We start from the raw sequence: 24,372 nt of genomic DNA on the forward strand, positions 1-24,372 counted from the left end.
TCCTGACTCACACAAGGGGACCAACGTGAAGGAAACATGCACCAGTGAAGTAGTGGCTATACCAAAGGTCTGCATAATAATATAAAAGCAGTTATTATGTTTAAACAGTTATTATTAGTGGCATCTCTGACAACAGTTTCAAAACAGCAGTGGGAACAACAGTGCAGCAATCTCTTGAAAACAGTGCTGCTCAGTGTGTCAGAATCTTCCAAGCAGTTGTCATTACACAAGCCTGGCACAGATTCAGCCCTGCCATGTGGAAGATGAACATTTCATTTTTAGGGCATTTTAGGACTTTCAAAGCTTATGGGGAATGGTCTGGATGTGGGGTCAGAAAGCAGCAGAAACGTACATGATGCAAAATGCCTAAAACCACACTCACAAGCTGCCAAGGAGCCAAAAAACACCATGAGACATCCTCCCACCACCTCTGCCTGCTAGGAGCAGAAAGAGCAGAGCTGGCCCTGCCAGGTGTCCCTGAGTTGTCACTCACCAGCTGCCTCTGCTTGGGTGGGAGAGCAGGAGGAGGTGCCAGATCTTGAGAGGGGTCTAAGCTGATAAAGGAGTCATTGATCCCATAGACTTCCCTGAGGTACTTGTTCTTCTTCTGGTAGATGTGCTCGTTCTGAGGGGTCTGGTAGAACATGGACGGCTGTGGCTCTGAGTAATCTTCCACAAACTGCATGTAGGCCATCACTGCAAGGCAAAGAGAGGTCACACTCAGTGTCCTGCTCTGCAGAGCCCAGCTGAGCTCAGCAGGCAGCTGCTCCTCAGGGCACCCACACTGCGCTCCCAGGGAGCTCCCACAGCCACCAGCCACGCTGCAAATCCAAAGATCCATTTGGATGGCAACAAACAACACAGCAAACACCATCCCAGGCCACAAACACAGCTGATAATACTCTGGAACCAGTGAGGTCTCCAAACAGCAACTTGAGAAGTCTCATTTAGTGATGCTTAGCCCAAATCCTCACATAATCCATGGCAATATTCCTCAACAACTGATGTCCAAAGTCACCAAAAAAAAAACAGAATAGTCAGTCTGCTTTTTAGGAGTGTAACAATGCATCCTTGACAATAAATCTGCAATAATTCTTGTGCCTACAGTAAGTCTCAGATCTGCAGTCAGCAAGATTTCTAGAACCAGGAGGCGTACAGTGTTTCTCCAAGCTGGTAAAACTGTTATCAGAGAACACCTACCTGTGAGACTGGGTGTGCCCCTCCCTCAGCTCTTCAAATGCCACTGCCAATCCTGCTACAAAATACTTCTAAAAGTGCCAGTAACCACATGTTCCCACCTCCTCAGCTCCAATCCAACACCCTTTGCTCCCATCCCTTTTTTAAAGCAACTTACCACCTCCAGTTTTCAAATTCAACTGATTCACAAGCTTTTGTGAGATGTGGCTCAATAGAAATGTTAAATGGGATCAAACCTTGTCTAGAGGACCCTTCCATCTGTACAATTTTCCTTCCAAAATCTATGAGAAAACCCACACAGGTCAGCCTAGGCAGCTCTGACAGAGGATAGTTACACTCCTGCAATATTTTAGTGTTGGAGGGGGAGGATGACATTCAGTGCCATATCATAGGAAGACTACTACAAACCCATCCCCATTATTAAGGATCAGAAATGTTCTGAATAATGTAAAATAAAGACAGAACCCCATTCTGTACACCTGAGAGCAGGAGAGAGATGTATTTCAGTGTCATGGGAAGGACTAACCAAGGCTGCCTTGTAAACATGCTGTCATGCACAAGGCACTGTGACCATCCCTCCCTTCCTCCTGATAAACAAGCTGTTGTCACTTTTTGTAAATCTGGTCATTTGGAGGCAATTATTCAGCTTCTGGTGGCATTTCAGTTGTACAGCTGAAAGGAGTGGATGACTTCAGTGAAAGCTATAAATACAACGAGCACAATGCAGGATTTGCACATCATGGAGCTGGTTCCCACACTGGTTACAAGGCAAAGTCCTCTGTTCACCTGCCAAGGAGACCCCCAGACCAGCTTTTAAACAGGATGCAGCCCTGCAAATGTGTTGGAAGGAGTTGCTTTGCACCTGTCTTGGGCACCTTTTTTCAGATTTCCTCTAATATTTTAAACTCCATTTAGAAACAGAGCTAACACAGCTGCCCTTCCCCAAAAGAATTATAGCCCTCTTCCAAAAAATAGAATAAAGAAAAAAAAGAAGTAATGAAAAAAAGCAGGTCGAGGCAATGGGAGTAGAGGAAATGGAGCTGATGGATTTCAATCCTGACCGGTAACACCTGCTGTCCCCATCCTGTGACCCCATGGACATTGCCAGTGGACAACCTGTTCATGTCCTGCAGCACAGCCAGTCCTGCACAGCCCTGCCAGAGCTGCTGGAATTCTGACCTCCAGCTCTCCCTGCCTCCTGAGCCCTGCCCCTCTTCCTCCCTCAGACCCCCTGCTCCTTCCCAGCACCACCTCACAGTGAAAAGAAGCATGTTCTGGAAATACTTATCTGGAATCATGGTGAAGGTGTAGGAAATACAGAATTAGTAAAATAGTGTTTTCAAGTATCAGCGATTCAGTTGGCTAAGGTGCTCCTGTGCCCTGGAAAATGCCCTGGTATCACACAACAACTTCAGGGGACAGGATCTAAAGAAGGCTTATGAAAGATGTTTCTCCAGCAGCAAAACTGAACTAAGGATCAGGAGTCCTTGCAGAAGTGTAGAGGACAAGAGCTTGAGGGAACAAGCACACTCTGAGAGCTCATCAACTGAGCAGGACAAAAGCCAAGAAGGCAGGTCTGGCAGTGCTGGCATAATGCAGCACACACTGCTGAATGCAGAAAATGTGGAGTCACCTACCAAAGCAGTGCCTCACTGAACACCCAGCTCTGCACCCACCACGGGGATCAATAGCTGTGAGCCCCTGGAACAGCACCAAACCCTGCAGTGACACCACAGCTCTGAAGTGTTGGTGAAAAGGGCATCACATTAGACACTTGTGTGAAATTAAATCACTGCAACTCAGGGCACTGAGCCTGAATGCTGTCAGGAGCTTTAACTCAATCTGCAAGGGAATAATGAAGAGCTCTTTTATCTCAGCTCTTTATGGGGCTAATGCATCCCATTGTCATGGCAGCTCCTCTGCCTGGCTTGTTACAACCAGTCCTGGGCAGGTGAGCATATCCCTGCCTCTACTTTGTCATCTTTGTTTTTAGGCAAAGTGAAAAACAGTTGGGATGGTGAAATCCAAACCTGGCACTGCAGAGTGCAAACCAAAACAGGCACCATTAAAATCCTGCCAACCTTGAACAGGAGAGTAAGGGAGCAAGAGCACTCCCATGACTCCTGTTTGCAAAGGGTCTTCTCTCCCCCCCTCCACTGTGGTTTTTAACGAGGCAGAAATTTAAAAGCAGATGGGAAATTACATCAGCAGCTCAGCTCAGCTCAGCCTGCACGCCCTGCAGCAACTGCAGAGGGAGGGATGGGGGCTGCAACTCCCCAGTGAGCAGCTGGGGTGGAGTGACAGTCTCAAGGCAGCACCCCAGGAGGGAAGGGAGGCGTGAGAGAGAAACCTCTCCCACCACATGCCCAGTTTATGTCAGCTCTTAACCCAGACAGAAAATGAGAGAAATTTAAAAAACCATGAAATCTCAGACTGAGACTGAGGCTAGGAACACCTTCCCAGCAATCTGCTTGCAGTGCCTTGGCTGTCATTTCTGAGGGAGCTAAAGCTGCTCAGGGATTTCCAGCACACACCAGTCCTGCCCATATGGTAGAAGCCACAGGTACTGCTCTCCCAGGAGCCAGCTCTCCTGGAAGCAACACTCAGCTGTTCAGTGGTTGTTGGAGTCTGAGGGGGTTATTTAGGAGATGATCAGCACTAAGGCACACCTGCAATAAGGTGAGGCACAGCAGCATCCCCCTGGAGGGCTCACTGACAGCCCAGCCCAGGCACTACAGATTTGTGTGCATGGGCAAAAGCCAAAATAATGAACATTCTTAAGCTATACCACACAGCAAGTCAGTGGAGGAGTCAAGGTCAATGAGGCAGTCGTTGCTGTCACCTCTGGGAGGAGAGCTGTTCCTCACAGAGCTGGCATTATCCTCTGGCTAAGCCCAGCCTGCCCCCAGCACGGCTCCTGCAGTTAAATACCAGCTGCTCACTGGGCACCAGGCTGTGTTTTGTTCCCACTGACAGGGAGGGAAACATGAATAAGTGCCTCACCAGTAGTTTCCAAGCTGCTTGGGGAAAGGATCTTGTTATTTCTGACTCTGGGCTCCTAATGGCAGAAGCTGTTCAGTGTCTGTCTCTTGTTCAGCAGGAGCAAGATGCTGGTGCTCAAGCAGAAGTCTGGAGTAATTTGCCCTTAGCACAGTAACATGTGCTCTTACAGCACAGTAAAATAACCATAACTCATGCCAGACTAAAAGCCCTATCACTGCTCTGCTTAAATTATAGAAAGTCAACTCTTGGAGGTCCCTCTGAGCACAGCTCACAGCAATACACAAGGTTAACTCAAACAGATCTTCTGGATATTACCAAGGAAAAGAGCATCAGTGTCTCTGCTGCAACATTTACTGCCAGCTACCAAAAAATGACCCACAACCAAGCCCCATCTGTGTGAGCTCTGGATCTTTTTAACAAATCCACTCATCTCCTCCAGATCCCAGGAGCTTGTTGAGGTTGTGGAAGCAGCCCTGTGTGATTACTCAAGAATATCTACATGCATCAGCCTCTGGGCAAAAAATATCCTGGGTGTCACCACAGAGCCTGAGTAATGTTTGACTGGCCTTTTAAATGCTGAAAAAGTAGAACTAGCAACCACAAATCTGTGGAGTAAAATCAATTTAAAACAAGTTCTCAGTGTCACATGAATACAACTAAAAAATCTGCAGCAGTCAGGTCAGCCCCAGGACTACCAACAAGTTTTGCAGCAAGGATGCTTTATGAAATCATCAGAGTTGACAACACATTAGGTAACAGCTCCCACCTCTCCTAACAATGCAATCTGATCAATACTCCCAAAATTTCTGATAGTGCCAGATTACAATTAACACTAATCCAACATCAAAGAAAATTCACACAAGGCCTTGGTACTGAGGTTAAAGTTATACTCAGGCAATAATGCAGATTGCTTTTAAACTTGTTTTCCAGTAACTCTTTGGCATCTTGTGTGATACCAGAAAACAAAGACATGGGGCTTAAAGACACGAGCAAACAGCTCAGATCTGTCTTGCAAATGTCAAACTGCCTCTTACCCAAGATTCACCCAGGAATCTCCCCTCCACTGGAGCTGCCTACGTGCAGAGGTGCATTTCCCTGCATCCACCCCAGCCTGAGTGGTGTGACAGCAGATCCACAAGGATCTGACCCTGCATGATGTGCTCTGTATCACAGCCCCTGGCAGCTCACACTTCAATTGAGGATTTTCAACAGCACAAGCTGTAAAAACCACCTTTGGCTGTGCCCATTTACTTCCTTTCTGTTGTCCACAAACAACCAGCCCAGCCTCTTTTTTAGCTGATTTTAGTGTCTTTAACTGCTTGATTACCAGAGAGGAACAAAAGAGATTTCCTGCACATGGGGACACTTGGATGACTCTCACATAGGTCAAGCCTTGTGCTCTGAGGAAAATTCCTGAGGGTTACTCATGTGGACTGGTCACTTGGGGACAATGGAAATGCTTTTAGACAAGGCATTTTTAAAAGAAGTGACTGGCAGAGTGCACTACATAGGAAAGGAGAGAATATACCCTGACACCACACACCCCTCTTACTCCCACCTTATTCATAGAATTTCAGCATCTTAGACTGGTTTGTGTTGTAAGAGACCTTAAAGAATCCAGTTTCAACCCCCCTGCCATGGGCAGGGACACCTTCCACTAGGCCAGGTTGCTCAGAGTCCCATCCAGCCTGTCCTGGAACACCTCCAGGGACAGGGAGTTTACAACCTCCCTGGGCAAAAATGATTCTCAGTGAGAAGTCTATGATCTGCAAAAGGGAGTCAGAAGGCCAACTCAGAGGTTTGGAATCAGCTCTTCTCTTGGGCTGCCAGCTGCAATGCAATGCTCTTCCTCCATTCCTTGTACACATTACCTCCTCATGCAACACAGAGCTGCAAAGCCAGCCAGTGACCAGCAAACCAGCAAACCAGTATCTGCTGGATCTCACTGTGTAGACCACAGCCTTCCCTGGCAGAGCACTGTGGCTGCCTGTTTGGCAAGAGGTTTCACATTTTTCAGCCATGAACATTAAGGAAATCAGACGAAGTTTGTGAGCTTGAGATGTGGTCAGCCCTGGTGTGCCAGGAGTCTGGCTGGGGACAGGAGCCTTTGCTTTGTTTTAATGATGTGGGAAATTCTCAGGCATCCAAAGGAAATGAGATCCTGTAGCAAAACAGCACTACTGGACTCTAGTTAATGGTGTTGTCTTGCACAGCTATGTGGGTGACTGTGCTCCTATTGCCAAGTAACTGCTCTGGCAAGGCTGGGTTTTGGACAGAAAAGCAATCCTTTCTCTGAGCTCTTGGAGAGGACCCAACTCTCCTCTGCAGTGGGAAAACAATATTGGGGAAGGGGGTGGGAATGGACTTAAAAAGGGAGAATAGACCAGAAAGATCTGCAAGGCAGAGTGCCTCAAAGATTCACATTCAGGTAAATAGAGAAGTAACATGGTCTCACTACAGTCATGGAGATGCTGATTCCAGATCCCTTGGGCCTGGATTGATCTTGGCCCCAGGAATCACTCCCTGCCCACCACAGCACTGACATTTCCCTTCCATCTGTTTGACACTGGCTGTTTTTGACACTCAGACTCAAGTAAGAGCATTACCACCATCACCACTCCTTGGTGACAACCAGAACCAAGGCAAAAGTAAAACCCAAACGCAGGAACTTGCTTACTGTGTTTGTTTTTCTTCTCTGGCAGAGGTGGCGGCTTTTCTGGGTCACTGTTCGAATCTGGAGCAGCAAAATCAGCAATGAATTCCACTGGTGCTGAAGAGTTTCCTTGCTGGAAAGGCAGAACAGCAGCAAAGGGCGTGAAGGGCAGTGAGGGGACACCCGCGGCGTTCTGCAGGTCATCCTCGGAGATGTTGTCATATTGGGAGGGGTGCCTCTCGTAGGACACCCTGCAGCCCGAGTTCTCTGAAGTCTGGGAGGCTGCACTCCTCCTCTTCTTCTCTGGTAAAGCTGGGGGAGTCTCTGTTGGCTGTGCTGGTACTGAGAGGGTGCACAATTCCAGTGGAGGAGAGCTGCCCTGAGGCAGCTGGAAAGTCTGTCCGTGGAAAGGGGAGCCAGACTCGCCCAAGGACTCTGGCAATGGGCTGAGGACACTGGACCCCTGCTGAGGTATCTGATCAGCGTTGGAGAGGTCCTGCTGCAGGAATTCATAGTCTGGATCATAGTGATCTGATTGATCTGGGTAAATAGAGAATGATGCATTAGTTTCTCTCTTTTAGCCCTTCTCAGCTCTGTCCCTCCCATTCTATATCAGGTAATTAATCAGTTCATTTTAATCAGAGTGGAACTTCCTTGCAGCTGGGACCATCTTTTCACACCTTCTGTAACATCCAGACTTCATGTAACTCATAATTAATTCTTTACACTAGCAAACAAATAATGAAAATTCAACAGGTAGACGAGTGCAGACATAACTTGTGTCATATTGATATTTTTATCTTCTTTCCTAGCATGAAGAAACAACACTGCTTTAGTCTACCAGGACTGTCATTTCTTCAGACAGGGCTGAAATGAAGAAAACATTCCATTTGAGAGCTGAATTATGAACCATCACCTACAGCAAGGGAAACATTCCCCTGGGCTTTTTCCTTTTCGGCACAACAGCTGTGCACTGAACTGCCTGCAGCCACTCCAAGACAGAAGTTGCATTTCCTACACCAACTCCTGCAGCTCAGCTCCCCAGGGAAGGGACAGGCCCCAGCACCCCTCTTACCCAGGGTTTCACAGCTTGTGTTGCGGGAGCACTGGCCGCTGTCGCGGTCCAGGGAGGAGAGCTGCTCGTCAGACTTGCTCAGTTTGCCGATGCTGCTGCACGGGGACAGGCGAGGAGACTCCCCCCCATAGGAGTGGCTTCCACCTGACAACCTCCTCTGGGCATAGCAGTCAACATCAAAATCCTTCAGGACAAATTAAAAAAAAATAAATCAAATCACCATTGCTCTTGGCAGCTCGCTAAGTGAGGAAGATGCTGCTCTAGGAGCAAAGAGCTCACAGGAGGGGAGAGGATCAGTGCTGGCCCTCTCAGAGCTCATGGAGAGCACAGAAACCCTCTGATGTGGCAAACAGCCCATGCCAGGGAGCTCTGTGTGTCCTTGATTTCAAGCAGGGGTTGCTGTGGCCCACACTGGACTTTACAGATGCTGGGAAGATGATTAAGTTCTTCACAGCTACGCGTGTCTGATGACTGCTTGTCACGACACTGAGACAAGGGAATGACACTGCAAGATTTCTCATTACATACCTGGGGCTTTAGCAAACACTTGGTTACCTCAGGTGCATGCAAAGGGAAAATAAACTACAGTGAGATACAACTTTTGTGCCTATGGCTATAGTTCATTTCAGAAATTACCTCAAGCTCATTAACCCACGAGTGAACCCCTCAACCATTCCCACTCCATCAGAACAATCTTGGTGTGACTGTAGGTTTAACTGAAGAGTGGCCACAGCTTTATCTGAGTCAAACAAATGACTGTAGAGGCTCCCTAAGCCAGAGCTGAGGCTTTGGGGATGAGGACAAGATTTGATTTTTGTGCAATTTGATGTGATTCAGGTCCTCACTGCTGAGCCATAAGTTCCTGAATGGGTAAAGCAAACCCAGCCATTTACAACCTCATAAACCCCAGACAAGCACAAGAAATGGAATGTGATTAACACACACACAGCTTTCTCATTTTCCTACCAGAAAATGTACAAATTTCCCCAAAGCACCAGCAGTGGTCAGAGCAGTAGCTCAAAACACAGCTTGAGTTAAAAGATGTTTTAAATTGTGACAAGATGAAGACAGACTTCTGATCTCACTCAGCCTCCTGCTCCATGGCCTGTGAGCAAACCCTGGTGAGATCTCAGGGAGCTCAGCCAGCTGCTGTCCCCTGATCCATGGGACATGGCAACACTCAGCCACTCCCATCCCCACACTCTGCTACAGCTCAAGGCAACAAAGTTTAGAGCAATTTGTTAATTACACACAACAACACTGTAAAAAAAAAAAAATTAAGCTGTTCACATAATTTATGACACTGCTGTTCCTGCCACTGCCACTCCCACTGCAGGCTGGGCTGTTTGGGATGAGCAGGGACGTGCAGGGATCTGTGTGGCTGCAGGTCACAGCATCTCCCTGAGCTTTTCCTCCAGTTCCCAGCACGTTTCCCTTGGCTCCCACCAAGGGGTTATGCCATTACCTGTCTGTTGATCCCAACAGGTAAACTGGAGCCACTGGTAGCTCGGCTCATGGGGGCCACAACAGCCACTCTGGTTGGGGAAGGCGCTGACTGACGTTTTTTAGGGGGCAGTGCTGGTGGAGGGCTGCAAGACACAACAGGAATTGATGCTTCCATCACTCTTCCAGAAAAAAAAAAAAAATTTCAGAGGCTTCACAAGTTGTTTTCCAGAAAGTTTTGTCAGTCAGGAGCTATTCTGCAAAATGTATCCACCGAAAACACTGATTTAAGAATACTCTCACAGGTAAGGTCGTGTTAAATGATTTATTTTTTAAGGTTGGTATTTCTCAAACAAAAACAAATGCTGTTCTAGAAAGTATTTTTAATGGAGCTAATTAGCATGGTAATTATGTCTTAATAAAAGCGGTGAAAAGCCAAATTAAGTGTTTTGGTTGACCCAAATATTGTTTCCATTCACAGAAGTCCCTTCCCCCTCCTCAAACCTTCCAGGTCTGAAAAACGCTCAAAAGTTTCACAGATTTACAAGACAGGAAAATTATCTTTTTTGGCCTTTGCTTTCTTAGTGAACTTCAGGGAGCAAAGGGGTCAGAGCTGCTCTCACACGTGCACTGTGAAGGCCCCATGAATTTCTGTCAGACTCACACATTTGCAGTAACTTGTGAGAGTTTAACCCTTTGACTTTTAGTTTTTCTAATGACACATAATTCCGGTAGTCATCAAGCCTGAGAAGTTCCCAAGGGCACACATAGTCTGTTCTTAGAACATACCAAGAAATTTTTATATAACCTTTGAGAATTCATAAAATACACAGAAATGTGATTCTTTCTGTCAACCACAGCCCTTGATGCCGCATTTTCAAATTAACACAACACCTATTTTTCACACCATTAGCACCAGTACTATAGAAGAAAAACAATACACACACCAAAAAACCTGCAAATTGGGGGTTTTCTCCTCCTTCTCAAAATAGAATATAGAAACTTTCATGTGGTTACTCACAGAACAGGGTAAGAACAACCAAGCACAAGGTTTTTTTTCACACACTCTTGGCTTTCACTCTTAAGCTGACAGGCAAAGCAGAATAACCTGGCTGTGCAGGACAGATTGGTAATTGCCCCCCAGAAGTTAAAGGAACATTTCCCATCAGATACAGCAGCCCAAGACACTTGTACAATGTGGGATTCACAGAGTTTTATGTAAGGTTATTACAAATTTATGTGATGCCTCTCATGTGTGGATGTCAGGGCATGGCACTATCCTCACATAAAAAGGAAAGGAAAAGACACAAAAAAAAAGTAAGAGAGACAGAACAGAGTCTAGAGTTACTCTGGAGGACTGGAAATTCAAAGGCAACACTAACCCTCCTCTCTTGTGCACATTTTGCAAGATTGTTTAAAAACCAACAGGCTGTTCTTCAGCTGGCTGGGCAGCATTACCTGTTCTCTGCCACACGAATGCAGGGCAGAGGGGGTTTAGGAGGTGCAACTTCTTCATCCATGGAGTCAGTCAGCAGCTCGTTGGATTGAGTCATATTGGTTGTTTTGTTGAGGATCTCCATTTCTCGGTCGGTAAGGGGAAGTTCTGATGGGCTGCAACATGCAAAACACAGATTGTAGGTTATAAACCACAGCTGGAACACAGCCTGCTGACAGATTCAAACCCATCTGAAATCATGTGCTGCCAGACAGACACCTAGGGCAGAAGGCAGAATTTGCATCTGCAGGTGGAATTCCATGTATCTGCAGAGCTCAGTGTGCATGTGACACAAAGGGATGTTCATGCCAGATTTTGGGGTCTTTTTTATCACAGCACATTCTATTTTAGTGATCCTACTGAAATGGGTGGGGGGCTACATAAAAAACATTACACCACCCTCTGCTAAGAAAAGCTGAATGATTTAATTCAACTGTCAGCAGTCAGAAATTATCCCTTCTATATCAGTCCTGCCCACAGAAGAAATCCATGACCCACCTGTCAGATTTACATGCTGGTAAACTGGGTTTAACTGGGCTTGTGGGAGAGGGATGCTCCTGCTTTTCAATCGTGAGTCTGACCAGCTCCTGATGGACAGAGAGAAGAAAAAGAGAATAATCACTGTTTGCTGAATGCTGCACTTCAACATCCCAGAATACAAAGGGATGCTAGTGCAGTAAACTCTTGGTTGTGGTTTAATGGTGGTGTGGACACAGAGAGAGCTGAGCTGGGTTTAAGGCTGACAAAAATGATGCAGAACAGCTGCTGAGGAACAACCTGCACCCAGAGGAAGTTTTGGCTGTGTTTGAGTGAAGTTCATTACCCCTGGCTGTATGGGGATTCTGCACAAACTCACATGTGTGTCTTTTTGCTGTGCTTCCTCTTTCCTCTATTTCACAAATGTGTTCCAGTCCACACAACACCCCACACAATGGTAAATTGGATTTACATACATAGGTGTAAGTACCAAAGAGTCTTACCCAGTGGAGTACTTCATCTAGCCAAAACCAACATTAGATAATTGCTTTATATTTTATAAATAAAAATGTACTTGTTTCAAAAAGCAAGTTTTCTGTAAGATGCCCAACCAAGAATTAACCAGTGAACACCTTTATTAAAAGGCCTGCTTCCCCTGAAGCCACCTTTTAACACATTAGCAACAGAAGACTTAATCATTCAAGGAGCTACTGTAGTGTATCTGTTACAGGCAGATAAGGCTCTGGATAAAGAGATAAGGGCATGATAATCCTGAACTCTAAGCCTGCCAGCAGTCAAAGCAACAATCACTCACACCAGAAAGATGGAGAGAACATTTTATGGATGTCTGAGGCTGACAAATCCTGCTCACAGATACAAACACATGCCCCTCTTACAGGCAGGCTGGAAAACTGGCAGTGCTTCCTGCCACTATTGGCTTCCCAGCATATTACACAAAGGAAACTGCAAGGGATCAATTTTAATTATATTTTTTTTCAAAGCAGCCTGAAGTACAGTGTCATCATTCCTGTATCATCTCTGTGTCCTTGTCTGTGGAGCTTGGAAACAACTGGCATTGTTCATCAGGGATGTCATTGCCATCATCCCTCCGAGGAAGGAAAATACTCCAGTTCTGGTAGTTTTATATAAATCTCCACTGAAAGCTGGAACTCCATGGGTTAACACACACACAACAAGAGGAATGAGCTGCAAACACCATCCAAGTGTCCACCACAGCTGACTTTGGTCTCCATGCTCCACTTACACTCTTGGTGTGCTCCAACAGAACGAACACGGCGTTACCCAAAACCAGGACAAACACTCGGCTCTCCAGAAGCTGTCCTGGAACATCCCACACAAGGGGAGGAAGAGAGAGCACAAACAGATGTCCATGGGGACTAAAACTATGGAGATGTCCCTGCTGGGACAGAGAGCCCTGGTGAGGAACAGTGTGTTCTGAGAAGTGTCCTGATGAGTAACATCTCTTGACTCTTTTGGCTGCATTTGGCATCATGGGGCTGAGTGATGACACAATGGATTGCCACCTTTCTGCCCTCTGGACAAATTTCCACTGCTGGGAAGGTTTTTGAAGATTCTCATGCACTTTAACAGACTCAGGGTTGGACTCTGTGGGGTAGCAATGACTGCGAATGTGCAGGAGCACAATCAGGGAAATAAAATGTATGTGCATTCAAACCAAAAGTCAAAATACTCCTTAAACATGCCCTTGAAAAGTCTATGGAAGGGAAAGTGTAGTGGATCCTTTTCCTGACCTTTCTTCACCACCTAAAACCAAAGCCAGGCCAGCACTGCAGACCCTGGTGGTGGCTGTGCTGAGGAGCCCCAGACGCTCAGGGCTGAAGTTTTCCTATTTTGCACTCACAGTGGACACACAGTTGTCTGCCACATAGGAATGGAGGTTAAAATGGGAGAACACCAATCCAATTTGGCTCAAAAGTATCTTCAGAATTATTCAAACCATTGGGATTGGGGGGAAAAAACCCAAAGCACCTTCCAGCAGAGGCACCAAGGCAATGCATCATTGCAATTACCTGAGAGGATCACTCTCCCTTCCAACTCTGACAAGTATCACCAGACTCTGAATGTTTCTCCTCTCTGCTACCCCCAAATGAGAACTAGCATTTGGAAATCAAGCCAAAATCTTTAGCATACACAGAGGTGATCTGCACACAACTGAGCCAGATGCACATTATGCTATTCCTTATCAGCAAGGAAAGAGACTCCTGCAGCAGTAATTAGAGATAATTAAAGCCTCTCTACAAACCATGCTACTTCAGCAAGCTGAAAATTCCACAATGAGATGGATTTTTGAGAAGTTATGTAATCAAATCAAGGGGTTTTTTTCCTGTCTAGCAAAGCCCTAAAACCTGAGATCAAAACATCAAGTAACAGAGGTGAGCAAGAATCTCCTTTATGCTTGATTCTGAAAATAAAGAAGTAAGCACTGAAATGTGGAAGTGGATCTTGTGTGATCTGCCAGAAAAACAAAACAGGCTCTGCTGTGGAGAGAAGTGTCCATCTTCTCAGTTCTGCTTCCAGATCTGAAAAGTGGCTGGCCTTTCTAAAATAAACTGTTCCTTGCTGTGCAGGAGGTGAAAGCATGCTGCTTCCAAATGCTGACCTCTAGATGGGCACTCTCCCATCTCCCCAGACAGCCACACATCTGCTCTAAGGCTGAGCAGACATGAGCCAGCTCCAACTGGAAGGCCAAAATAACTTCCAGTCTGAAAACAAAGCAGACACTGACACAGCTGAGTGTGGCTCCACAGCTCAGGCTCAGCACTGCATGGACATGTCCATGCTGCTCCCAGTCTGGGCTGGCTCATGAACAGACACCCAAAACCTTCCTCAATGCCAGATCTTCCCCCAATCCACAGAGCACACAGCTCTGGCTGAAAGGCAACAGGTACCAAGGGTTTAAATGTTGCTGGAAGTCAAAGAACAACGTGTGTCCAAGTCTCCTGCAATGAGACCACACAACTCTGTTCCAGATCTGGGGATAACACATCTCTCCCTGGGACTGTGCAGATTCAGTCACTGATAACTCACCATGTGCTGGGGAATTACAGTTCAGATACCACAACACAGATTTTCACATCCTGCTCAATTCCAGTGCTAACAGCAGCTGAGATTTTAGGCTAAACTCTTTTCCTCTCTCCTGCTGTGCAATTTTAAGACCAGCTTTACTTTTAAAGTGTGTAGATTAAAGTTAAAGAGCATATTGTGCAAAATAATCCTAGAAAATCCATCTTCTTTAGGTGATAGAAATGATTTGTTTCAGAGATATTTATTTAAAAGGCTCATAAAGTAATAGCAGATTTTAGTATCTGTGTTTAAGCAACATTAAAGAGATATCCAGATGATGTAGACACCAAACCAAGAGGGCTAAAAATGTGAGAGCCAAAGCTTGGGAGATCCACTTCACTTTTGCATTTGGCTCCATTTAATAAAACTGAGTCTGAGTTCAGTGAGATACCTGTTCCTGATACATAACTCCAGGTGAAGCACCTGCTGCAGTTCTTCAAACTCTATCCCAACTTTCCTTGTGTAGTTTGAGTTAAACATTCCCCTTTAGATTCAGCCCTGTCCTTGAAAGAGATTTAACTTCCTCTACACTTTCCCCAAAAAAATTCCCAGGAGATATTACATCTGTCCACTGGTGCCCAGGTCAACCAAACTTTTACCAACAGTGCCAGGACGAGTGATCAGCCCAGAGACAAGCCTGGGGCACAGAATTAATGGTTACAAGAACCTTTCCAGGAGGCAGAAGGAAAGCCAACAGCTTTTCCAGGGTGGAGCAGGGAGGCAATTCTACAAGCAGGTCTGACAATGGATACAAAGGTTTCTGTCTAGCATTTCCATTGGCAATGTAAAACTAATCTCCAGAAAAGGGAGTTTAGCTCATCACCTGTTCCACACCCTAATCCAGCTGCTTGGAGTGATGTATCATTGACAAATCCCTTGAAATTTCTCTTAAAAGATGGAGCTGGAGTCTTTCATTCTCTGTGGGCATTGACAGGGAACATTTTCATTTTATTTTGCTGAGACAGAAAATGTGCAAACCACGTCTTGTAATCTGCATGGCAGACTGGGAATGACTCGCTGAAAATTTAATACAATGCTGAATAAAGATCCCTTGCTCCTTCCAATTCATCCAAATGCCAGGGTGAGCATGCCAGAAGTTCACATTCAGAGCCAAACTGTGCTAGTCTTCAACCAGCACTTCAAGAATTTAACTTATGGAACAGCAGATTTCAGGGGTATTTTACTGAAAGCAGAAATGGGACCTTCATACTTTACCTGCACTTAAAAATGTGGTTTACATAGATTGCCTCTAAAACACATTATTTTATGCTCTTTATGACAAAATTTACAATATTTGTCTCATGTACCTTGACTCCATCCAGAACAGCTTTTATGACATCCTTCACTGTTGTCACCATCTCCTTGTCCTCGGAGTTGATCCCCTCCAGCATGACCTGGTCAGACCAGCGGATGAGGTTGGCCAGGCTCTGGTACACCCGGCTGTAGCAGGATGAGATGGCAGAACTGCACAGCAGGAGAGGGAGCAGGTGAGAAAAAAAGAGCAAAAAAGAAATTTTGGAGATGTTATCAAATGTTAGGAGAGTGAGTTTCACACTGTGCATTTCACTGCTTTGCTGACACTCAATTTGTGTTGAGCAGGTGACAAAGTTCAGGCTTCCCCAGCACCAAATGATGACAGTTTGAAGGTACAAACCATCAACAGCTCATTCCCAGGTATCACAAGGAATTATCTGGGATGCAGGTTAACACAGCAATGCTAAAAATAACATTCTTTCCATCTTAATTTGCAGCTCCATCCTATGCCTTAACTTTAAAGATAAGTATTTAAGCCCTACATTTAAGTTTAAGCTATGTTATTTCAGCATTATCCTTCTTCCTTATTAGCTCTCCCCAAAACCACCTTGGATCACTGAGAGCTGACTCTATTCATTCCTTTACAAATCACTGCCTCACTGTTTACAATGCCTGAAAACACATAATTAAAATTACTTCTTTAGAGAAACTCAACTGAATGAATTTCAGGTTTGAAAGAGGAAGGGTGTTGCTTTGTTTTGTTTTTAATGAGAACCAGAATTGAAGCTATTGTTCTGAAGGGCAAAAAAAAAAAAAAAAAAAAAAAGAGTTTTGGAAGGATGACAACTTTAAATAAAAGTTAACTGTAACAACAGTGCTCCCAGGCATTTTCCTGGCCATTCTGAAAACACTGACTTCATTACTAAACAAGGTGTGTTAACAGTACTGCTGATGGCAACGCTTCAGCAATTCTTTGTCATGTTAAATCAATTTCAAGCTGCATCAAAACCATAAACAGATAAGAGAAGGTGTAATCTTGCCATCATTACTGATACAAGTTGTTCCAAATCTTCCCATTTCTCTCTGGTATCCATTTTACATTGGCTTAACTCCAGTAACTTCATTATCTGTGAGAAAAGAATCAAGCCCATGAGCTCCAATGAGTTTATTTAGGTGAATGAGGTTTGCAGGACTGGGGAAAGAACTACTGTCAAGTTACAACCAGGGGATACAAACAATGGCAAGGACTTGATTGTTTGGTTGTTGTTTGGGTTTTTTTTTTTTTTTAAGTTTGCTGCTTGCCATTTGTTCTCATTTCAAATGAAATTAGCTTGGTAGGAGATATTTCCTAAACAGGGCCCTCCCTCATCTCTTCCTAAGGCTTTGATTTCTCTGCCATTAATCTTCAGTCTGCTTCCTTCTAAGGAGGCAGTAATTGAAAGCCCATTTTGTGCAAGATTTAATTACTTTTTTCCTCGATGCAAATGCTTCCCCTAAAGTAAAAAAAGTCCAACAATAATTGTAGGGTTTTTTCTGTCACTGACACAAGTCTTGCTCACTTTTCTTGAGGGGGATTTGCCATCAGAATCACCCCGTGGTGTCCTGCACTGAAGTACACAGGCAGGGAGAGGAGAGAAGGGATTTTTTAGAAACCCAGATCCCCTTTTGGGTTTTTTGGGAGGCAGGGCATGGACATGGCATCTGTGCTTTAATACATACTGTTTCTAGAAAGAGAGACTTACCACTGTGTAGGACACTCCCATTCTAACAGATTTGCTCATTATGGTTCAACAGATCCAACCTCGACTGGATCTTACCTGTCCCAGCCACAGGTGTGATACTCACCCATTTCCTCCTTCCTTTTGCCAGAAGCAGCCCTGGCCTCAGCACTGGGGCTAAACACAACTGAGCATCTCTGTTTGCAAAGTATTTGGCAACCCAGTGCTACCTCAACTACATTATAAACATTCCCTGTGCCAGCACTGAAATAAGCATCTTGAAAGAAAAAAAATTTGGAGATATTGAATGGGAAAACAAACAGGAACAGCACAAAAACTGGCAGGATTTCAGGATCCAAACACCTGCATTTCTCTGCTTAGTTCTGTGCTTTTCTCTAGGTTAACTTTGCTCTTTCAGTATTATTCAACAATGTTTGTTTGTTTTCTGTAAATCAATTGCTCCAGCATCCACCAGCAGTATCTCCACAGCTTGGCAGCACCACAAATTCTTATAAACCATGCTGAGCTTGGCTTTGGCAAATTTCTACTTCTTTCCTGGCTTCAAACCCACTGCCTAACTGGTAAAAACATAATACACATAATCTGTTAAAACATAAAACAATAATCTGTTGAGTGCAGCAGGAATGAACTTGGACTGGTTAATCTGCTGAAGTACATCTATTTACTTCTGTATCTGATCCAGTAAAATCCAAAAAAGCAGTTAAGAGTGCAGGCTCAGACTTCTGTAAGATCAGAGTGGATAAACTGAGCACAAAAAAGGATTACTCTGAAGATAAACTCCTTTTTCAGGTGAAGCTATTGGATTTGTTAGCTTTTAGGACACCACCATGGACTGCACAAACAGGAATAGCATCTGAAGAGAATCTCCCTGTAGAAAACGATGAATTTCCAATGCTAAGAACCATCCCTTCCTCCACTCTGAAAGCAGCCTGATTTGCTTTATCTTTCCACAACATGAGCTTCTTCACAGCAGGGAATCTGCTTTAAAATGATGTCTGAAAACCACCATGCAATTAGTAAAACCAGCAGTCACTTCATCAGCATCTCCTGCAGGCGGGTCTCCAGATAAAGAAGGAGCCTGTTGGTCTGTGATGTTCCCAAAATGCAGGAAAGGAAACTCACCTCTGCTGGATTCGTGGGTCAGTTTGCACCAAGGGCAGGATGGCTTCCAGCACTTTACTTGCTGAGCCTGGCAGCATCTCTAACACTTTGCTATCAATTGCCATTTTGTCCACAATAGTCTTAAAGTAGCGCAGTGCACTGACAACCTCCTTCTCCTTTTCCTCTAGCCATGACACATTCTAAAGAAGAGGGAAGAAAAGGAGACAGATGTTAAAATTTCAGTATTTTTAAGGGCAGGATTCCTTTAACAAACCCAAAGTATGGTGACACTGAGGTGTATTCCAGGAGGAGTGGAAAAAATCTCTTTTACCATAAACACTTTTAAATTGAATTATTAGTCTTTCAAAGGAATAGCCAGTGCAAGATTACACCCACATTTTAACCTTCAGAATTACCTGCATTCCAAACTGAAGGCTGATCTTGATCAGTTTTAGGCTAAGATTAGCACCACTGATGACATCAAGGACACTGCTTTGAAACCCACACCCTAAACTGGGACAGTGAAAGAAAACACATTTCACAGAATGGTTTGGGTTGGAAGGGGCCTTAAAGCCCATGTCCACCCCCCTGCCACGAGCAGGGTCACCTTCCACTGTCCCAGATTGTCCAAGCCCCATGCAACCTGGTCTTATACACTTGCAGGGATGGGGCAGCCAAAATTGCTCTGGGCAATCTGTGCCAGGGCCTCCCCATCCTCACAGGGAAGAATTTCTTTCTAATATCTAACCTAAACCTGCCCTCTGTCACTCCAGAGGCAACACCCTTTGTACAACTACTACATGTCCTTATAAAATACATGAAAACATCCAAATAAACTCCACTCTGATGAACTCCAACCTCAGTAATTTTGTGATGCTGCTGGAACAAGAGAACTCACACAATTTCCGTGAGGACCAACTGCAAAAGTTAAGTTTTGACATTGGTGAATGAATTTGCAGAAGGGAACAATTCATTGGAATAAGCTGAGTTATAGTCACCAATTTCTGTGCCACCACCAACACCAGAGGAGGAAATTCAGAAGTGATACATGATACCTCCATGGTATTCTGGACAGGGATTTTTTTTAAAGTTTACAGCAGTATGCCTGGAGGACTTTTAATGCCACAAGCAGTTTCTAAGTGAGATTTAAATTAACTACTGAACACTGCTAGAAAAGGAGCAGAGAGCTTAGCAGAGTCAGATTTCATCCATTATCTCCTCAGTAAATTCAGCTTCAAGAATTAATGTCCTATGGGCATTGTGTGCTCCCCATATTCTTGTCAGCTGTTGAACTGCTGCTTTTCTACAAAATCAGGCCAGCAGCCCAAAAGGTTTTAGGAAGAACAATTTATAGGCAGCACTGGTTAGTAATTTGGGGCCAGTTGCATAAAAGGATTAGAATCCCAAGTTCCATCTAGCTCCAACTTCAGAAGTCTAAGTCCCAACCCAAGAACTGCAAACCACCCTGTCATTTTCCATCTCATCTGGGCAGTGCCCAAAATCTGCTGCTGCTTCCCCTTTGGACAACACTTCTTGCCAGGAACCTCAAGTTCTGATCTACAGCCCACAGTGCTGAGGAGCATCCTGGTAACTCACTGGGATAAAAAATGACATTTCCCATTTTGCAGGGATATGCCCTCACCACTGCACAGTTTATTCCAGGATACAAAATCATAAAAACATCCAGGTTGGAAACAACCTCCAGGATCATTGAGTCCAACCATTAATCTATGGAGAGCCTCAGCCTCTCCCAAGAAGGTTTTGCAGTTCTTATGAAATGGTCACACGTTTTAGGGATCATAGAGTCTGTAAATTCCCTGGGTAAGCATGACCATGGTCCAGCAGTCAAAGTTCTTAAACAGAAGTGAAAAAATGTGGACTGCAGTTCCTGCTCCGATGGCTGTTTATGGGTTTCATTCAACAACTGCTTCCTGTAGAAAGCCTTGTGACTTAATAGCTTAAACACTCTCCTGGTGCACAGGAGGGGTGGGCCTGACAGAGTTCAGGGCTGAGAATGACAACTGGAAACACAAATCCTTCCTCTGAGCACGCCAAGGGATGTGAATCCAGCCACCGGACACTGTCTGGGACACAGCCCTTTTTCTTTTTTTTTCTTTTTTCTTTTTTTTGGTTTTGTTTTGTTTTTTTCTCTGCCAATTCTCTGGGTGACAGTCCCCAGGAGCACTTTTCAATGAATCCTCTTCCAAGGTCCACAGGTATCATATGTAGGTGTGTGTAGGTGTGCACAGAACCATGGAATGGGTTGGGTTGGAAGATTGGAAGGAACCTTAAATTTCATTTCATTCCAGTCCCTGCCACAGGTTCCACCAGACCAGACTGCCCCAAGCCCTGTCTAACATGCCCTGGAACACTTCCAGGGATGGGGCAACCACCCATTTCTCTTTTGGGCATTAAATGAGAAAAAGTCCCAACTCAGGCAAAACAGCATCCCCTCTCCACTCCCTGCCTGACACATATGGATATTTTTGGATGATTTCTAAAATTTTCCCTTAATAATCAAATTGCAAATGCATCATGTATGAGACACAGCTGACCCAAAAAGGGTCACAGTGCTGTACAGAATACACCCAATTACAAAAGCAGGAATCATGCTTTTTTTCCTTAAATTTTGGCACTGTAAAACCTATCATAAATCTGTATATAGCACTGAGGGACACTCCTGTTCCTACAAGAGGAAAAGAAACACACACAATGTTCAGGGGACAAAAGGAGGTTCTGAAAAGAACTCCCCCAATGTTGTCCCTATCCAGATATAGAGAGGAACAGGAGATGATGATGTTTGCTTGAGCTGAGCATATCCTTCAGCTTACACATCGTGATTTTACATTAATTTTTAGTATTGCTATTTCTGCTCTACAGTGATTATCTACTTCAAGAGCACAAAAATAGCTTCTTAAGTACTTAAGAGGGAGAAAAGGATGATATTTGGTTTATCAAGTGAGCCTTCTGACAGAAGATCTCCTGTTTGTCAACTGATGTCTATATTTCAGTGAGAAAACCTGGCAGCAATCCAGGCACATCCTCTTCCCTCCACACAAAGCTAATGAGCTGACTACATCCAACTAATTGATTAGTTGGACAGTAGCTATTGAAATAGATAAGGAATAAGCCAGAAATCAACAGTATTTCTCAGTATAAAAATAATCATGGTACAGTAATAAAAAATATTGCAAGTGTTTTGTTTTTCAATTTTAAAAATCCCGATGTGTACATAAAAAATGGACCTAATGTCCATCATGGCATGCTAGTAAATCCTCTTGCACTGTTTGGAGGGGAAAAATAGAAAAGCAAAAACTTCATCTATTATTAACATGCATTTTCTACAGACCACATTTTGAAAAGGGCTCTTCATTTTCAAATGTATTTAATGTGGTCACATATCAATTCAAAGGAAGCCCTCTAAATTATGTCAAGATAACATCATTGGAATTAAAAGCCTTTAAGGAGTACTCTCACTGTTGGTTTGGGGTTTTTTTAAATTTTATTTTTAAACAGCACTCAGCAATACAAGGTGTTTGGCTCCCTAGAAAGCATTTCCACAGCCTCCTGGGGAAAAAACCTTCATCATCTTCCATGTGATGGTGCAGAATAGGGTGAGGATGTGCTGCAGAGATTTCTCTGGGTGTTGAGCAAGTCACACACTGGCTGCTCTCAGTAACTCTGCAAAAACTCTCAGCAGAGATAATCTAAAAAATTCTGCATATCTGGCACTGCACACTGGATGAGACTTTTAACAGCTGAGAATGATGTTTGATTATCCTAAACAACCTCCACTGTTCTTAACTTCTGGCTTCAATTTGTACTTGAAAATTGACTGCAAGAGTGTTGTCACAGAGATTGTCTCCAGCTGCACAATCAGGTCACAACAGGAGAGGAGATAACACAGAGCAGTTTGTGACCTCATTTCTTACAGGACCTGGAGTACATTTGGTGTGAGGAACGTTGTGCTGGATCAGCAGCTGCTTGAACACTTCTGTGTGACTCTCCCTGCTGGTGTCATCAGAGATTGAGCACATCTTTGGACCAGCTTCAAGGATGTGCTCGCCTGGGTCTGGGGTTTTTTAAAGGATCACACCCCAAAAGCAGGCAGCTGTTTGTGAGCATAATCCACAGGGTGTGCATGTGGGGAGGATGTGTCAGGCCATACCCCACGTTCCATGATGAGATGTTTAAATGCTTGTGGAAGGAGGTCTCATCATGCTCTCCAAAGGGAAGCACATGTCTTGATTTAATACTACACAGTGCTGTTTATAGGTAACCATAAAATAACCCTGAGGATCCCTGAGCTGCAGAATCATGCAGAGACAAATGCACACACCAGATTATGACAAACTGAGTACCAGGAAGCAAGAAACCATCAGGATAACAGAACATGGCCTTTGCTTACTTTGTTCACTGACTTCTCTGGTGTTTTCACTGTCAGCTCAGCTTGCTTCCCTTTCTTTGAGGGTGTTCTCTTTATTTTTGGTGAATGAAACTTGCCCTTCAACTTCATCGTGAACGAGGAGAGATGGGAACGCTCAGAATCTAGAAAGACACAGAAAAGCATTACTGGATTAGGGCAAATATGTTGAAACCAGGGATGTGTTACAGCATTATCTGGAAGACACTTGCACCACTTGTAAATTTACTGAGTGGAACACAATAAAGAAAATTAATAAACTGTGGCTCCATGTTATGCTTCAAACCACAACACCACCATAATTTCCTGCTTTCCTCAACCACAATATCACCATCATTTCCTGCTTTCCCTTAGAGGCAGGAACGTTGCAGAGCAGAGGCAGGAACAGTGGGACTGCTACTGCTCTGTGCCTTGGAGGGAAGAGGAAAACCACCTCTCTACAAAGCACTTATCTCCAGCAGGTCCCAAAGTACTTTACAAAGGAGGCAATCATCGTGCCTCTCTGGCAGATGAGCAGCTGAGTCAAGGGGATGAAGTGAGTGGCTCCCAGAGCTCTGGCAGAGCAGAGCCCTTGGCTGGGGGTCAGGGCTCTGCCTGGTACTGGGACCTGGCTGCTCCAGGATGGAGAACAATCCCAGGTAAAGCCTTTCCCAGGATGCTGATCTCTACCCATGCAGCACCATCAATTCTGAATGTGGCCCTGTGGATAATCTGAACAAAAATGCCAGCCCTTGTCATCTACCATGAATTTCACTTGCAGTGCACCAGAAAAAACAGAGAACAGAGGAACTGCTTTGATACCTTCAAGGAGCTGAACTGCAGAAGTGCTCAGCCCTTCTAAAAATTGTATTTTCATTGTTTTTTGAATGCCTAAAAGCAGAAGTTTCGAAGGTTTGCAATCATGCCTACTGTTGAAATACATTTTTATCTGTTTAACCATGAAGCTAAATAAAACTAAGCTGCCTTGCAGAGAGCAATTTAGGAAGTATTTTGAGCAAAGAGCACTTTAATAAATGAAGGTCTGAGTTGCTCTCTAGTGACCCAGATAATTCAACAGAAGTTACCCAACTTGTCTCTAATTACTTTACCAAGAAAGTACCCAGTTTTGCTGTATGTTTCATTTTTCTTTTAGATTCTTTGGGCATGAACTGCACTGGCTGTACTGAGTCCAGAGGACAGCCCCATGCATGCAGCACTGCAGCACCTCGTTAGCATGCAGACTGCAAACAGCAGAGGCTGCTGAGTCAAATCTAGCACCCAGCACTGAAATACCACAGAGCAGGGCTGCTCCTCGTACTCAGAAACCACCTAACCACAGCTCAAGGAAAGAAACCTGGCTCCCTTTAAACCTGGTTTCCTGGCAGCATGTTATAACCCTCTGAGAGCACACTCACCAATACCCTGGTT

General features: G+C 44.5%; 1 protein-coding gene across 15 annotated transcripts in view; it reads right to left on the reverse strand.

The window, feature by feature from the left end:
* RAPGEF1 (Rap guanine nucleotide exchange factor 1) overlaps nucleotides 1-24,372 on the reverse strand; it is an 82,237-nt gene that overhangs the window by 27,834 nt on the left and 30,031 nt on the right. For 8 of the 15 annotated variants that reach the window (XM_033077442.2, XM_033077441.2, XM_033077440.2 and 5 more), the window contains exons 2-11: nucleotides 22,951-23,090; nucleotides 18,564-18,742; nucleotides 15,756-15,912; nucleotides 11,365-11,453; nucleotides 10,830-10,982; nucleotides 9,394-9,517; nucleotides 8,457-8,483; nucleotides 7,929-8,112; nucleotides 6,878-7,393; nucleotides 494-696 (exon numbers count right to left, since the gene is read on the reverse strand). In XM_033077442.2, coding sequence (XP_032933333.1) covers nucleotides 494-696; nucleotides 6,878-7,393; nucleotides 7,929-8,112; nucleotides 8,457-8,483; nucleotides 9,394-9,517; nucleotides 10,830-10,982; nucleotides 11,365-11,453; nucleotides 15,756-15,912; nucleotides 18,564-18,742; nucleotides 22,951-23,090 — 1,772 coding nt within the window. The remainder of the gene's footprint in view (nucleotides 1-493; nucleotides 697-6,877; nucleotides 7,394-7,928; nucleotides 8,113-8,456; nucleotides 8,484-9,393; nucleotides 9,518-10,829; nucleotides 10,983-11,364; nucleotides 11,454-15,755; nucleotides 15,913-18,563; nucleotides 18,743-22,950; nucleotides 23,091-24,372) is intronic. The other 7 variants (XM_033077447.2, XM_033077446.2, XM_033077448.2 and 4 more) reach the window with 1 other exon arrangement.

Source organism: Catharus ustulatus, chromosome 21, assembly GCF_009819885.2.
Source record: "Catharus ustulatus isolate bCatUst1 chromosome 21, bCatUst1.pri.v2, whole genome shotgun sequence".
NCBI lineage: Eukaryota > Metazoa > Chordata > Aves > Passeriformes > Turdidae > Catharus > Catharus ustulatus.